We start from the raw sequence: 17,515 nt of genomic DNA on the forward strand, positions 1-17,515 counted from the left end.
GTAGCTACTACACACATGCAGTAGTAGCTACTACACACATGCAGTAGTAGCTACTACACACATGCAGTAGTAGCTACTACACACATGCAGTAGTAGCTACTACTACACATGTAGTAGTAGCTACTACACACATGCAGTAGTAGCTACTACACACATGCAGTAGTAGCTACTACACACATGCAGTAGTAGCTACTACACACATGCAGTAGTAGCTACTACACTCATGCAGTAGTAGCTACTACACACATGCAGTAGTAGCTACTACACACATGCAGTAGTAGCTACTACACACATGCAGTAGTAGCTACTACACACATGCAGTAGTAGCTACTACACACATGCAGTAGTAGCTACTACACATGCAGTAGTAGCTACTACACATGTAGTAGTAACTACTACACATGCAGTAGTAGCTACTACACATGCAGTAGTAGCTACTACACACATGCAGTAGTAGCTACTACACACATGCAGTAGTAGCTACTACACATGTAGTAGTAACTACTACACATGCAGTAGTAGCTACTACACATGCAGTAGTAGCTACTACACACATGCAGTAGTAGCTACATATGTAGTTGCTACTACACGTGTGGTAGTATTAACTACACGCGTAGTAGCTACTACTACACGTGTAGCTACTACTACTACACGTGTAGTAGTAGCTACCATATATATTTATATATTTACGCGATCTAACGAGAAACAACTCCAAAAATCCTCTATTATTATGAATAATTTTAACATTATAATATTGGTGGCTCAAGCCTCCGGTCACGTGTTAAACTGGTGGGCGATGACGTGTGATGCCCCGCCTCCTGCTCCTCCCCGTCACGTGACGCTGCTGTGCGTTGGAATGAGAGTGGGTGGCGTGGCATCACCCCCCCCCTACCCAGAACCACCATCACCACCACCATCATCAGCAGCAGAGAGCAGCAGTAGCAGCATCATCGTCCTCATCAGCGGTCGTGTAGTGTCTTGGAAGAGAGGAAGACTTGTCCGCATCGGCCGCCGTCATGCTTCGCCTAATGCTCACACAGGCCAAGAAGCACCCGGCCGTGAGTAATGAACGCGCGCCGCTTGACACGGGGACACTTGGGGCCACTTGGGCCGAGAGACGACGCTCAATGGTTGTCGTTGTTGTCGCCGTCTGCTGCGGGCGAGGAGGGCACGGCGGGGCGTACAACGCCGACGCAGCAGATACCAGGGCCGATAGACACGGGCACAGTGCGTTGCAGGCGGATTGAGTTCACCGACATTCCAATAGACATTCGTATGTACGCAGAGATACACGGGCAGGGACAGATGGGCATACAGGCATACCAATACAGACATGGTACATAGACATACACACATAGACAATGCTCTGCAGAGGACAAAGCCATGCATGCATACAGAGACCAGGACATACAGGCGTGCCGATACGGTCACATACGACGAAGACGCATTGGACATACAGTACAAGGGCAAACGAAGACAAGGGTCTGCAGGCAGAGCAATGGATGTTACATTGACATGTACAGAGGGGGTTAGAGGCATTTACCAAGTAGAACATGTTGTATTGTAACATCGCGAGACACTCACGCGTGGACACAATGCAATGAAAACCAAAGACACACACCAAGACACACACACACCAAAGAAACACACCCTGACACACACACACCAAGACACACAGACAGACACAAACACAAAGACACAAAGACACACACACCAAGACACACACCAAGACACAGACACACAAACACAAAGACACACACAAAGACACACACAGACACACGGACACAGACACAGGCACACAAAGACACGGCAAACCATACAAACACAAAGACACACGCAAAGACACACGCAAAGACACACACCAAGACACACACCAAGACACACACAAAGACACAAACACAAAGGCACACACAAAGACACACACAAAGACACGGCAAACCATACAAACACAAAGACACACACACACAAGGACACACAAAGACACGGCAAACCATACAAAGACAAATTCTGTCTAACGCCGGTTCGGGCTCATGTCCGCACGTAGCTCTTGATATCGACTCGCACGTGTACAGACACACACGTGTACAGACACACACACGTGTACAGACACACACTCGTGTACAGACACACACACTCGTGTACAGACACACTTCACACACGTGTACAGACACACTTCACACACGTGTACAGACACACTTCACACACGTGTACAGACACACTTCACACACGTGTACAGACACACTACACACACGTGTACAGACACACTACACACACGTGTACAGACACACTACACACACGTGTACAGACACACACACGTGTACAGACACACACACACGCGTACAGACACACACACGTGTACAGAAACACACACACTCGTGTACAGACACACACACACGTGTACAGACACACTTCACACACTTCACACACACACACGTGTACAGACACACACACGTGTACAGACACACACACGTGTACAGACACACACACGTGTACAGACACACACACGTGTACAGACACAGAAACAAAGACAGCGACACAAATACAGACAAATTCAGACGGGGTAATAATAAAAATAAAACAATAATAGACTTAAAACCTCGGTCTTGTTCTCGGGGATTATTCGCCATTGTAAGGGCCGAGCCTGGGGCCTACACAGAGGTCATTCAACTCCACGAGGTCGATCGCAAGCATTGCGTCTCTTTAGCGATCGACTTGCCGCTGGTTTTAATGTTCGATCAAATGTGGTGCTTCTTTAATAGATACATCGCTGAATCATCGGTAACCATCGATTCCTCGTGTACGCGCGCGTTGTCTTTAATTACTCGTCAACATAATCGATAACTGTTAACGTCTTAATGATTCCTGGTTGACTTGATCTATATTTGAAACAAACAAAAAAGCCTCTTGAGGGAGCGGCGTTTTCGTAAGCGTGTTAAGTCGGTGGCACCTAGCCTGGCACCTAGCCTGGCACCGGCCTCGGTCCGCTTCAGGAGGCCGTTAAAAAGGCGGCGCTGTTGACGGAATGTGTTGAGACTGTGGTTTGTGCGATACAGGAGTATCGCAGAATAATTGGGTTTCATTACAGAGGCTGTATCAGGGAGGGTGGTGTTGAGGGTGAGGAGGTGGAGGAGGAGGTGGGCCCCCATTTTGTCTCTGGCATCACTCCCCGCAGTGCGCCGCCGCCGCTGCTGCTGCTGAGCGTTGTGGCATTCACGGGGGGTGGGGGCACTTTGTGCCAGTGACGACGCCCTCTCGCGGATGCCCTTGGCACAGCAGAGATGTCTCTGCTGTGCCAAGGACAGAGATGTCTCTGCTGTGCCAGTGACAGAGATGTCTCTGCTGTGCCAAGGACAGAGATGTCTCTGCTGTGCCGAGGGCAGAGATGTCTCTGCTGTGCCGAGGGCAGAGATGTCTCTGCTGTGCCAAGGACAGAGATGTCTCTGCTGTGCCAAGGACAGAGATGTCTCTGCTGTGCCAGTGACAGATGTCTCTGCTGTGCCAATAACAGAGACGTCTCTGCTGTGCCAAGGACAGAGATGTCTCTGTTGTACCAAGGACAGAGATGTCTCTGCTGTGCCAGTGACAGAGATGTCTCTGCTGTGCCAGTGACAGAGATGTCTCTGCTGTACCAAGGACAGAGATGTCTCTGCTGTGCCAGTGACAGAGATGTCTCTGCTGTGCCAGTGACAGAGATGTCTCTGCTGTGCCAAGGACAGAGATGTCTCTGCTGTACCAAGGACAGAGATGTCTCTGCTGTGCCAAGGACAGAGATGTCTCTGCTGTGCCAAGGACAGAGATGTCTCTGCTGTGCCAAGGACAGAGATGTCTCTGCTGTGCCAAGGGCAGAGAAGTCTCTGCTGTACCAAGGACAGAGATGTCTCTGTTGTGCCAGTGACAGATGTCTCTGTTGTGCCAGTGACAGAGAAGTCTCTGCTGTGCCAGTGACAGAGATGTCTCTGCTGTGCCAGTGACAGAGATGTCTCTGCTGTGCCAAGGGCAGAGAAGTCTCTGCTGTACCAAGGACAGAGATGTCTCCGCTGTGCCAGTGACAGAGATGTCTCTGTTGTGCCAAGGACAGAGAAGTCTCTGCTGTACCAAGGACAGAGACATGTCTCTGCTGTGCCAATAACAGAGATGTCTCTGCTGTGCCAGTGACAGAGATGTCTCTGCTGTGCCAGTGACAGAGATGTCTCTGCTGTGCCAAGGACAGAGATGTGTCTGCTGTGCCAAGGACAGAGACATGTCTCTGCTGTGCCAATAACAGAGATGTCTCTGCTGTGCCAGTGACAGAGATGTCTCTGCTGTGCCAAGGACAGAGATGTCTCTGCTGTGCCAAGGGCAGAGATGTCTCTGCTGTGCCAAGGACAGAGATGTCTCTGCTGTGCCAAGGACAGAGATGTCTCTGCTGTGCCAAGGACAGAGATGTCTCTGTTGTACCAAGGACAGAGATGTCTCTGCTGTGCCAAGGACAGATGTCTCTGTTGTGCCAAGGACAGAGACATGTCTCTGTTGTGCCAAGGACAGAGATGTCTGCTGTGCCAATGACAGATGTCTCTGCTGTGCCAAAGACAGAGATGTCTCTGTTGTGCCAAGGACAGAGATGTCTCTGCTGTGCCAAGGACAGAGATGTCTCTGTTGTGCCAAGGACAGAGATGTCTCTGCTGTGCCAAGGACAGATGTCTCTTTCCTTGGCACAGCAGAGATGTCTCTGCTTGTGAAGGGCACTCGCCAGCGAATGTTCGCGGGCGTGTCCGCTGTTGCAATTCGGGAGTCAAAAGTCAAATGTTGCCCGGGAATCGTGAACGGGTTTTTTGCCTGTTTGTGGGGGTTTTATTTATGGGCGGATGCACTTGCACCATCCGATTTGTCTGGCCCGTGATTTGTCTAGTGTGCTTGTTTACACGGGGACGCCTTTGCTGTGAGTCTCATGGCCGTTTTCATGAGCGAGTTTTTATTTTTTTACAGGAGGGGGGTGATCATTCTGTATTCCAAGAGAGTCATTTGCCGGTAAAATTTTAAATTCGGCAAATGTGGACCCGTGACTTGGCCACACAGCGAGTGGCCCTACGCTGGAGAATGACTTCGGATGAGCTTAACTATCCACTGTGGTGATGCACGTGGCGCACACACTTGTATGGTTTATCGGGGCACCCGCACTATTAATCAGGGGGCAGCCCGCTGGATTTCCCAACTGAAACTGAACGTTGCCCTGGCTAAAGTGAAACCACATTGTCGACATGTTTTTACACCATCGTTATGAACAATAAAGTGTACTTTGCAGATGTGCTGTGTGTGTACTCAGAAGTGATATTGAAAGTTTAGTTTGCCGTCTGTTGCCTGTCACATTCTTCCAAAAACTACATAATATTGAGCGATTGAATATCTCCAGATGAAAAAAATAATGGTAAGGTTTTAAACAGTGACGTAGTTTAAAAAGGTTCGTCATGCTCAGTCCGCTGCCTGATGAATGCCTCCCCAAGTCGTCACCAAACCCTCGTGTCTCATCAGCTGATCCCATCGCTCCATTTCTGCGGTGCAAGTTCTGTCAGCCGTGAGCTTTCCTTTGGCTGCCACTCTGTCTTTCATCTCAACTACCAGCCAGAATTCTAGATTTGAAACTTTCGTGACTGCAAGGATTCATACTTTTTGTTTTTTTCGGTAAAGTCACGTAGGTAAAATAAAATGGAACAATTAAATCACGACGTTTCGGAGGCAACACAAGCTTCCGTCTTCAAGAGCTCAAGAGCTCTTGACAGATATTCTGCTGTGACTGTTCCACCTGAAGACGGAAGCTTGTGTTGCCTCCGAAACGTTGTGATTTAATTGTTTTATTTTACCAACGTGACTTTACCGAAAAAAACCAAAAAGTACCAGCCAGAACCCACTTTTTATCGATGTATCCTACCCAAGCCCACTTAAATTTCTTAAGTCAATAATATGATTCAAACTCTCGTTTCTTTCTCCGATCCATGTGTTCCTCTTAACTGTGTCTCTCGAGTGAAGTTTCCCACATGCATGTTTTCAAATTTTTTGTAAATCCAAACTGTTGCATGGTGGTCTTTGTTAACGCTGAAGGCTTGAAGGAATGTCCAGCCTTGCTTCGCCCCAAAGCCCCTTTATATGGTGTCAAATGGCCAGAACGTGCGTCAACACCCAAGGAAACGTAAACAGCTTGCAGTGCATTGTCAAGTTCCAAGGTTACATTGCCTCTGGTTTTTTTTGCCTGCTGTTCGGAAATCTGCCCTTATTTGTGAAAATGAGTGCAGTACCGTGCTTGGCGAGGCTTTAGAAATCATCGCCAACCTTTCCGTGGAACAGTTGCACAGCGATTCAGTGATGTGTTCAATTGGAGCTAAATGTGGTTGACAACGTAGCGGAAGAATACTTTCAGAATTTGAATAATGAAGCTACGAGGATTCAAAATCAATCCGTATTATGCGACCGTGTAGCTCAAAAGCAAGAGCACTGAGCTGGCACCTCCGAGAACCTGGGTTTGAATCTGGTTAATGTTCTCAATCGTCACGATTGTTGCAAAACCGTGGTTGCTCATACAGATGGGCAAAATTCCACCTGAGATTTGTATCTTCAGAGCTTAGCAGTTGGACCCATGGCTGATGATGAATTTTAGTTAAGTTTCAAGGTAATAAAAAAAGTACTTTGGGACTTGTCATTGTAATGATGGCACAGTTGACATTGGTAATGGCTGGCATTTGAAAACATTTTTACCTTTTTTTTTACAATTAATAAACAATCTTACTTTTGTCCTTTATTAACTTCGTAACCGAGTAAGAAACCATTCAGAAAATATTATCTCGAGCAAGGGAGACAAGCTTAATATAAAAGTATGTACTGCAATAGTAACTTTGGCATTTGCCCACATTACAATGCAAGCTGCTTGCGTGTAGATGAAATGTGAACTCTAAAGGATTTATCGCTGATAACATTCGCCATTTGTTTTGTCTTTTCACGCTTCTGTTGGCTTTACCTCTGTTATCTTGACATTGTGGTCTTAGGGCTGCAGCTGAAGACTTATGGTAGGAGTATCCCCCCCACCACCTCTTGTCTACCCAGCAGTATAAATGGGTATACCACAGTCAGTCGGCAAAGGCTGCCATGATGAACTTGAATTGGACTGACTGCGCTATGAGAACCCTGTTTGACCCGAGTTTGATTCCCGGCCATAGCAAACATCAGTGGCGAGTGATATCTACACTAGCCCCCATGACTGATACTGTATGGTGAGGCGTTCATTCAGCAGTGGATTGACAGGGCGCTTTGAATTGATTCTTCATTAGTAATTTAATTAACGTATTGTAACTACCAATGACAATGACTACATCGCAAAGTGGGGCACAAGATAAAATGAGCAAACCAAAAGTCCATTACAGCAAGTTCAGCAGACAAATGATTATTTCCACGTGATTATTGCAGTCACTAGAGGCATTGCCATTAACGAACAAACCTTAACAAATTTATAAATAACATCTATTCCCAAATTGTGATGTGACCTTGAATCACGACAATTGGTTGACTCTCCAGGGCGTGTGAATCCTGGACTGTCAAATCCACTGGCTGCACATTTCTACGACCGTACCATGCGTTTATAACACCCAATGGCTCAATAAACCGAGCCTGTAAAAGTGTAGTCAGCTTTGCACTGTTATTGTAGGTACATGTTTACATTTGTGCTTTCCCTGGGTGTGTAATGATTTTCTGTTTGCAATAAATTAAACGGTGGGCCGTTAAGAGGCGATTTGTAACAAGGTTATGCTGGATAACCAGATTGCTTTACAGGGCAGCAGGCAATAATATCCAATAATGAGAGACGTATTGCCACAGTTTGACAGCTGCAAGTGCCAGTTACATTAAGGGTAATTCTGGCGAGAAGAGAGGAACTGCCCTGTCATGGTTTTTGTCTCGGAACACAGTTATGGCAACAAAGGGACAATATAACACCTGTTTGTTTACAAAATGAAACGCATTTTAGCATGACAATGCGTTGGCAGCGTTGCATAAGCATACTGACAAATTGGTCAATATACATTTTTCATTTTGTGGCAGTGTTACTAGTGGATGTAAGCCTCTCCTGGTTTACAGACTTTAGTGATGTGCTTTTAAAGTTGTTGCCAGTTGTACTTTTCATAAAACACGAAACAATTCTCATGCAATGGTTTGCCGAACTCCCACTTTGTGATTTCTGTTATTAATCGTCACGATTCAGAGGGGGGCATGAGGGGGAGATGTTTCCAACCAAAGAATGTATTATTTGCCGTGTTTGGTCATGGTGGTTGTTTCACTGCACTTCACTATATTTGTCAGTGCATGTTACTGGTGAAGGTGGTGGTGGTGGTGTGAGGAAGGTGGGGGGGGTGTTGGATCGAGTCGGACGGATATCACTTGTCACTGATGTTAGCCGTGGCCGGGAATTAGACTTCGAACTTGGGTCGCTGGCGTCCATACCGCAAGTGTGCTGACCACTGTCACACGAGACTGAGCGGAGGGGAACTTCTTGTCCCCCTGCCCATGCATGTGTTATCTCTGCAGCTGATCCCGCTGTTCGGCTTCCTTGGCCTGGGCATGATGATGGCTGGCACGTACACCATGCGGCTGGCCCTGTTCAACCCCGACGTCAGGTTTGTGCTCAACCCACCAGCCACCGCCAGCTTGCAACAGCTACCCATACACCACCACGCGCCAGCCACCACCAGCTTGCAACAGCTACGCATACACCACCACGCGCCAGCTACCACCAGCTTGTTATACCTATGCATCCATCACACACCGCTTGTTATACCAACGTATACATCACGCATCAGCCACCATCAGCTTGCAACAGTTACGCAAACGCCACGTGCCAGCCACCACCAACCTGAAACAGCTGTGCATGCATCACACGCTAGCTACCACCAGGTTGAAACAGCTGCATGCTAGGTTTAAGTTTGGTCTTTAGGGTTGTGGTATGTGTTGAGCGGCAGGGTTTCATAATGGCTATGACTTGTGCCTCACAGCAAGAAGGACCTGTTACTCATTGGTTTTTTCGGTAAAGTCACGTATGTAGAAATACAATAAAATAATATTAAAACAAAAAACAATCACGACGTTTCGATCACAACGCAAGTGATCTTCATCAGGTGTCAAGAACAAATCACGGAGGTAAATACAACAAAAAGATGAGAGACGAGAATTCAACAAACCTGAAAAAACATGTGAAGCACATTCAGTCAGGCCAACAACACAGTTAGACACTTCCTGGCGGACCACGAATTTCAGAAGTGTTAAATTTCGTGTTCAACCTTTGGATTGCACATACCAGCATAGATAGAATGAAAAATACGAGGTACACGGTCAGTAGAAATACATATACAAGTCCACCAAGAGGTAAGGAGGGAGGAAAGACGGACAGGGAGGCAGAGAGAGAGGGGGGGCCGGAGGGATGAACAGAAGCTTAAATAGGAAATACGGTTGGAGGGGGGGAGGGACCAGAGCGAGAGCGGCAGCTCAAACACGCACATCTTACACATACAAAACGGCAGCTCAAACAAGGACCACCTCTTGTAAATACAAAACGGCAGCTCAAAAAATGACCACTTCTTGTAAATACAAAACGGCAGCTCAAAAAAGGGCACATCTTACACATAATAACAACGGTAACTTCCCCGTAGAAGTGTGATAATAAAGTATTAAAGTTTTCATGACTGCATAAAATTACTCATTGGTTTTTTTGGTAAAGTCACGTATGTAGAAATACAATAAAATTATATTAAAACAAAAAACAATCACGACGTTTTGATCACAACGCAAGTGATCTTCATCAGGTGTCAAGAACAAATCATGGAGGTAAATACAACAAAAAGTTGAGAGACGAGAAGTTAACAAACCTGAAAAAACATTATGTGAAGCACATCCAGTCAGGCCAACAACACAGACACTTCCTGGCAGACCACGAATTTCAGAAGTGTTAAATTTCGTGTTCAACCTTTGGATTGCACATACCAGCATAGATAGAATGAAAAATACGAGGTACACGGTCAGTAGAAATGCTTTATTAAGAAGGACCTGTGTTCGATTCCTGACTTGGGTGCCTCCGTGTTGAGTTAGTGTGGTCTCCCCCTGTTCTACATGGGTTTCATTCAGGTTCTGCGGTTTCCTCCCATATTTAAAACCATACATGCGCCTTAACCCTGAAGACCACGCTTGGTTTACGAGTGGCTTGGAAAAAAAACTACGTAACAAGGTTATGCTAAATTAAGTTTCGCAATGAGATCGCCGTTGTAAATTTTCACAGTTCGATAAGGCATCGAATTTCATGATATGAAGTTCATTGCTATATCAGGACAACACCCTCAATGGATTTTGCCGCATTGCCATCTCCTGTCCACCGCATAACCCCATGCAGTTATAGACTCGGTCCGTTTCTTTTCAAATGCCGTTGGAAGAAGTGATGGTGCTCGCGCGATGCAGGGACCTATTTTGCCGTAGGGTTGCTCTGATTGATGCCGGTACGGGGAGACCCCAGCTGTAAGATGATAGCGGTGTGCAAGATAAGTTTGCTTTGAAACTGGTCTGTGTTATCGTAGGCAGACTATTGAATATATCTGAGCACTTGACATCGTGTGCCCCTTGGGTAGAACAACATGTACCTCCCCACATCAGGCGGGTTTTTTCGGGGTTATTTTTACAAACGTCAAGATGCCATCGTGGACAAAGCCGGTGATGCCACTCTTTGACAACATTTCACCACATTGGTCAGTGCTGGCTGTTGGGAGGTGGGGAGTGTGTGTATGGGGCAACATAGTACAGTATAAGCGTGGATTTTGCTACACTGCCCAATGCTGACTACAATATAGCCTCACAAGCCCCAAAACAATCTCAATTTTTTCATACGCCATTTGAAAACCACTTGCAACGCGTTATAATCGTACGTGCGAGTTTGGTCATCCATTTGATGGGATCACAAGTTGCTTGCTGTATAACATCCCTGCCTCCTGTGTAAGCGTATAATGGGCAGTGGGGTCAGCTATTTTATGGAACAGATGGGCAATTCACCACATTCGCAAAGAGGGAGGACGACTCTTTAAATTTTCCGCGTGGAAGGAAATAGCCACATGCTGCTGCATGTTTGGGATCCGTTTTAAGTGCGGGCCCATTGTTCTATTGGAAGTTTCGCCAACCTGTTTGTCCATTTTAACACGTCGGCTTCCGTGACCAATATCCATAATACAGGTTATATTTTCTTGGGTTAGATCGCGTAAATATATAAATGTTGTGTCGTTAAACCCGCCACCACCCGACGCAGCCGACTAGTAAGGTTTGTCACGTAAACAGAGCGTGCCAATTCGTCACGAGTACAGCACACCGGTGTGTTGGAGAGCAAACCCACAGCATTTGCAATCAGAGTACGACGTTTCACCAGTAATTACAACTAGTTTCATCATGCGACAACCACATGTTTATGCATGTTGGTCACACCATCAAGATCTAAAGGAACCCCCATGCCCAAGGCTACAAATCAGGAAACCGTACTGTATATACGCATCTGCTCTAGCAGCCGAAAATAATGACACCGCCACTCGGTGATCTGAATCATGGACGGCTATGGACGTGGCAAACAAAAACATAATTCACGATCCGACGGTGGAAGTACCGGGATTCTCTCTTCCACGACAACTATGGGCCACGCTGCACCGCGCTCAAACACAACACGGCGGATGCGCGTACACGTTGCATCAATGGAAGATCAAAGAATCGCCCAACTGCGACTGTGGAGAAGTCCAAACCGTCAAGCACATCACTGATGAATGCTCCGTCCATGCACATCCTGGCGGTATCGCTGAAATCCACACTGCGTCAACCACACCTCATTGGACTGGATGAGGAACCTTTGCATTAATTTGACGATTATTAAGAAAAAAGTAAACTTGCTTTTCACAATGCCACACGAAATAAGAAGAACACCGATCAACTATCCAGGGGTCAAACCTGCTTCGGCTTTGGAGGTCTGACGGCATCCGGCGCGTTGCGGGTGATTTTTGGTCATGGGGAGTTGGGGGAGGGGGGGGGGGAATTACGACCGGAGGAATTCGGCAGGTGATGTGTTTCTTTGGAGAGGCATTGCAAGTGTGGCCCATTTGCATCTTAGGAATCCTGCTAAAGGACAAACCGGTTCCCAGTGGACAGCCCCAATTCGGTTGAATCTTGTTTACCATTGTTTGAATTTGCTGGGCAAAAAAATGGTAAAGAAAAATGCAATGGGTGCTTAATGCGGCTAATTCACCCGTGCTTCACATTTGGTGTAAATGGCAGCGTTATTGCGCAGTCCGTCACTGGCACCTCGTAATTAACCTCATGGAAAGGTCATTGCTGCTCCCGAAATGCAACTGGTATATTGGCTAATTCTGAAAAATGAACTGAACAGCTGTTATGCTGTTGCTGTTACACGAAAGTTTTTTTCTTCTAAACTAAAGTTCCATTTGCACTGATGCTCTAATCAATCTAAAATTTCATTGCAAATGAAATCATGCTGGGAAAAAAAAAACAGTAGCAGCAGCAGCAGAAGAAGACTTTATTCAACTCTTGAGCCGGAACGCAATATGCGTTCTCGACTGACATTTTACAGAGCCCAACCCTTGTGTCCTTTCTCCGGCTTATTGTAAAATAATCCGGGGACATTTGCCAGTTGCTGATATGCAATGTTTTGTAGGTTTCATGGTTGGCAGCTTGACCCATTCATGAGGGTGTCTTGTGCTAGGTGGCTGGGTGTCCAAAGTCAGAGCTGTGAGAAGGCACCACTGAGTTCCTAAGTTCAGATCCAGCCGGCCGCACGTGATTAAAACCGGCTTTCTCAGGTGTAGCAACGTGATTGTCAGACCAATCGCCAATAACTGCAACAACAAAAAAAATCCATCAAAGTTGGTCAATTAATTTGGATAAACACCAGCTATGATAATTACAAATTCAGCTGACTGTCTTGTAACGAACATTACTGTGGTTGGGCAGGTGTCCCCTGCTTTGTGAACCAGAGGTCACTTGAATGGATTCCAGAGGTAGCTCTGCAGTTTCCACTTCTGCAGGCCGTTTTCAAACATGAATGGATCTACTGCTGAATGGATCTACTGCTCTTTCCATTACAGAATATATTTGTTTAAGGTGTATGGCCTTTTTGCTTGCCTGCAACTGTTGTCTCGGAGGCAAGTTGGGACCCCTGTGTACAACTGAAACCGCTCGAGTTTGTAATCCGACGAAATGAAGCGCATGCGCGCTCAGCGCATGTTGCGCTTGTGCTGATCCACTCGCTTCTGTCCCCGCAGCTGGGACCGCAAGAACAACCCCGAGCCCTGGAATAAACTGGGACCCACCGACCAGTACAAGGTGAGGCACGGCACACATACCGGCCCACTTGCCAGCGTGACCAGTGCCATCGTCATGCGTTCCCAGTTTCGCCTCCTTGTGGGGGCTCCTGTGATGGTGCGAGTGGCAGGTGGGGGTATCGTGTGACATGTTTTGCAACGCTGTAGACTATTTCGGTGACCCGCACGCTTGATGCAACATTGTTATTTGTGGGCGTGGGCTTTGCGGTTTATTAGCAACAAAATAAATAATTCTTCATGCGTCCATTCCATCGATGCACAGGCAGGAATCGTGTGGCCAGGGGTCCGTGTGATTTTGATGGAAACGCTCATCCCAATAACATCTGGCAACACAGCAGCATTTGCATAACATGATGCTGAGGTCCAAGAGGTTGAAGCAAGTCTAGATTTGTTCTTGTTTTAATTTAAACATGCTGCTGGATATAATTGGTCTGAAAGCCCGTACATACGTATTTTATGTGTTTGTGGCAAAGATGGAATGTAAGTCCGTGTACATCCAGAACTCTGCTGCTCGTCTGCTCACTCACACCCGCACCGGTGACCACATTACCCCTGTCCTCCAGAACCTCCATTGGCTCCCGGTCCCACAACGAATTCAATTCAAAATCCTCCTCACACATAAAGCCCTTAATAACCAGGCCCCTTCCTACCTCACTGACCTGCTCCACCGCCACAACCCATCCCGTAGCCTTCGCTCATCTGACGCCAACCTCCTGACTCCACCTCTCAGGACCAAGCGTCGAACCTGGGGCGACAGAGCCTTCTCTATTGCTGCCCCGTCACTATGCAACTCTTTCCCAAAACAAATCCGTGACTGCACCGACCTTCCAGCGTTCAAATCATTGACTAAAACTCACCTTTTTAAAATTGCTTTTAATGTTTAGCTAAGTTTAATGTGTTTTTACCATTTGATGTTTTTGCTGCTTTTATGATTTTATGTCAAGTGTCTTTGAGTATTCAGTAAAGCGCTGACAAATAAAATGTATTATTAAGGATGAATGTGTTTTTTTCCAATTTATTATAATAGTCTGTTTGCTTCCTCCATTAGCTTGCAGATTCCTCCCCTACCTAACCTGCCTGACCTCCCTCCCTATCCCCTACAGCTGATAGATATTTGGTCAACATTAATTTGACCACAACATTTGCTTATCTACTGAATGTGGCACAGGATATTGAAAATCTCCCCGAGTCAACATTAGTAAACTAACGCAGCCTTCTCTCGCTGTAAATATAGTTTAAAACAAAACTAAGTGTTTTATCTTGTCGATTATAATTGTATTTAATGAAGTTTTCTCTCCACCCCCCCCCCCCCCCCATCTTCTTTCCCCAGTTTGTGGCTGTCAATATTGACTACAGCAAGCTGAAGAAGGATCGCCCAGATTTCTAAAGCGATATCTGATACAGGCTCAGCACTTGGGGCATATAATTGGAATTTCGATGATTGGTGCTTTATTTAAGTATCCGGCTGTCATTCTCTCACACTCTTTGACTGCCACCTGACCGCAACACCAAATCTTTTGGGGGAGAATTTTATTTTATTTCAAATTATTTAAAGGGGGTGGGTGGTGTAAGTCGATTTAATCTTTCAAAGTTCGGTACAGAATTAAACTTGCACCTGGTACACGTTTCTCTTGATTCCATTCATAACCACCGCTCTTTCTTCTTGCTTAATCTTGCTCCATATTGCTCTAATTAATTCCCAATTTCAGCACCGTATCCTTATTTTTAAACTTGTTCCAAATTGTTGGAAGGAAGCAAATCCGCACAAATCCCTTCCTTATGTTGAAAAGCCCAGTGTTTTACAAATGTTTCTGAAACGTTTGGAGGAAGCAGACCCGCACAGTTGTATTGCTTTGAACGTTGCCATCCAAGGGCACCAGATTTTGTTGGTTTTTTTTTCCCCGCTGTAGATTTTAAAGGCTGTGAAGTCCACTTGAGTTATTGCTACGGCCCAATGCTCAGCTTGATTTGTGAGCTGTACTGTTTGCCCCGTGGTCTCTTGAAACCATGTTTGGGCTCCTAAAGCATTTCAGCTGTATGCTAACCTTGATGCCCTAATAAACGCCTGTTTAACTGGAACATATTTCTTGCAGAGCCTGATTTTTTGGAGTGCCGCGGTGGCAAGATGTTAACTACCCTCGCCTGGTATGCAGGAGGTCGTGCGCTCAATCCCAACCCTGACACCCGTATATTTCAAGATTTTGCATATTCCCCACGTGGTTGCATGTATTTTCTCCGGATCCTTCGGTTTAGAAATGTGCTTTTGTCGTATTTGGCTGCTCTAAATTTCCACACGGTAAGCCACTTTGTTGAGTTATCTTTGAGGCCAGGTCGCAGTGGGCCTTACCTGGTCAAATAAAGAATAGACTGCACTTTGTGTGGTGTACATGTCTGGGGATCAGATTTAAACAATTTTTTGGGTCTTGATGGTTTTTAGGGGTAATTCAAGATTTTAGTTTTCACAGCCATTTACATGACATAGTTATTTAATGTGGCCGCCTGCAAAAAGATGATGTCACCCGGTGCCACGTGACGCCACTCGGCAGGAAATGAGGCGCCGTCACTTTACCAGTGACCCTGCTTTTGGTGAGGTAGACGCCCCACCCAAACGCATCTTCCAGAAGTGCAAGGAGACATAGGCAAGCGGTGAGGGAGGGGTACTGCTCCCTTTGAGAATGTGGGCTCCCTATTAACTGGCGTGTTGAAAACTAATTAAGAACTGCACGGTTAGCTACGCACGATGTGAAAGAAGTTCAACGTACAACAACAATGCAACATTTTATATTCGTATTCAAATTGACGCACCCAATGTGAAAGCTGTGCTCTTCCTGCATCCGTAGCATGTCAATGCCTCAATTTAAAATGCAAATTGACGTTTTAGTGCATAAAATTGCACGTATAAATACGCTATGAAAAAGCAGAAGCAACATGCCTTTGGCGATTGAAGCTGTATACATTAAATGAGAACAATTTTGAGTGTTTAAACTAACAAAGAAGTCAATTCTCTAGTCGAATCTCAACGATTCATTAAATCGCCAGTGCACTGAACCGATAGAAGGCTTGTTTCATACTCTGTCTGGACTTCTTTCAAAAGCAACTTCGCGCACATACACACAAAAAGGACACGGGCAAAGAATAACTTTTTTGTTGAACAGGTTCGTTCTCAATTTGTACTGCGCGCATGCCTGCCCGGTGCCCCCCTCCCCTCTTGTAATGGATCTCGAGTATCCGAAGCGTGCCCCAACCTGCTGCTACGGGCTCTCTCGTGCCAGCGTCTTTTAGAGCAGTCAACATCGCACAGGTGTGTAGAGATGCCTCGGCGTTGCTGTGTATGCGTTGCTTTTGAGCTCCTGTTGGTAGGCACTGCGGGTTTGTAATGACTTTGGGGTGAAAGTTATTGAACCTCGAATTGTGACCACTGCTGCATCGCATATTTCTCCGCAAAAGCCATTCGAGGTAGCAACTAGACCCCTTGCTGTTGTGTTGCACCTTGCCAGACGTACACAATGTCTAATGCCATTGTTTGGGCGTGGAGAGCAAAATTCGTGTTTTGATACCAAAAGCCTCATCTTAAGCTCTTCGTTTCTAGGTGGTTTAACCACGGGCTTAAAATTTGCCGGATTTTTATCTAAGTTGCCAGTAGCCTCTGGTAGACGCATGACGTATAGGCCACAGCTTTGGTGTAAGTTATACTGGATGTTCTTGGTTCTTTCGGTAGTCACGTAGAAAGAACCAAGAATATGAATCCCTGTAGTCACGAAAGCTTTAAATCGAAGTTTATACTGGATGTGTTATGTGGTTGCAGAAATATTTTCCAGGTATCTGACCTGAACACTCAGCTAAAATTAAGCACTCGTTTTAACCCAGAAGAGCTTAAAAAAAATAACATTTTTTTAAGGACGGTCCCTGTTTTGTTCATTACAAAGTTCGCTTTTTCAAACCTAAATTGCATTTTTAAGGAAACTGCTTGGAATAGAATGTGGCACAACACAAAATGTGGAGGGAATAAAAGTAAATGAAGGTTCATCTTCTTTGGTTCTTTCGGTAAAGTCACGTAGAATGAGAATAAAATAATAAATTGATAAAATAAAATAACACAATAATATTCTCACGACGTTTCGGCCACAACACAAGCGGCCTTCACCTAT

At 45.9% G+C, this 17,515-nt stretch overlaps 1 protein-coding gene across 1 annotated transcript; it reads left to right on the plus strand.

Moving 5' to 3' along the window:
- Nucleotides 1-851: 851 nt before the first annotated feature.
- Nucleotides 852-15,446, plus strand: COXFA4 (cytochrome c oxidase associated subunit FA4). Its single transcript, XM_032957045.2, has 4 exons — nt 852-1,058; nt 8,545-8,633; nt 13,308-13,368; nt 14,698-15,446. The coding sequence occupies exons 1-4, from the start codon at nt 1,017-1,019 to the stop codon at nt 14,752-14,754; spliced, it is 249 nt and encodes an 82-aa protein (XP_032812936.1). The 5' UTR covers nt 852-1,016; the 3' UTR covers nt 14,755-15,446.
- Nucleotides 15,447-17,515: the final 2,069 nt, after the last annotated feature.

This window comes from Petromyzon marinus, chromosome 19 (assembly GCF_048934315.1).
Source record: "Petromyzon marinus isolate PM22_M1 ecotype Great Lakes invasive population chromosome 19, UKy_Petmar_22M1.pri1.0, whole genome shotgun sequence".
Lineage (NCBI taxonomy): Eukaryota > Metazoa > Chordata > Hyperoartia > Petromyzontiformes > Petromyzontidae > Petromyzon > Petromyzon marinus.

Coding starts and splice junctions, on each gene's coding strand:
- COXFA4 (XM_032957045.2), top strand. CDS start 1,017: ATGCTTCGCCTAATGCTCACACAGGCCAAGAAGCACCCGGCC. Junction 1,059..8,544: donor AGGCCAAGAAGCACCCGGCC/GTGAGTAATGAA, acceptor TTATCTCTGCAG/CTGATCCCGCTGTTCGGCTT. Junction 13,369..14,697: donor GACCCACCGACCAGTACAAG/GTGAGGCACGGC, acceptor TTCTTTCCCCAG/TTTGTGGCTGTCAATATTGA.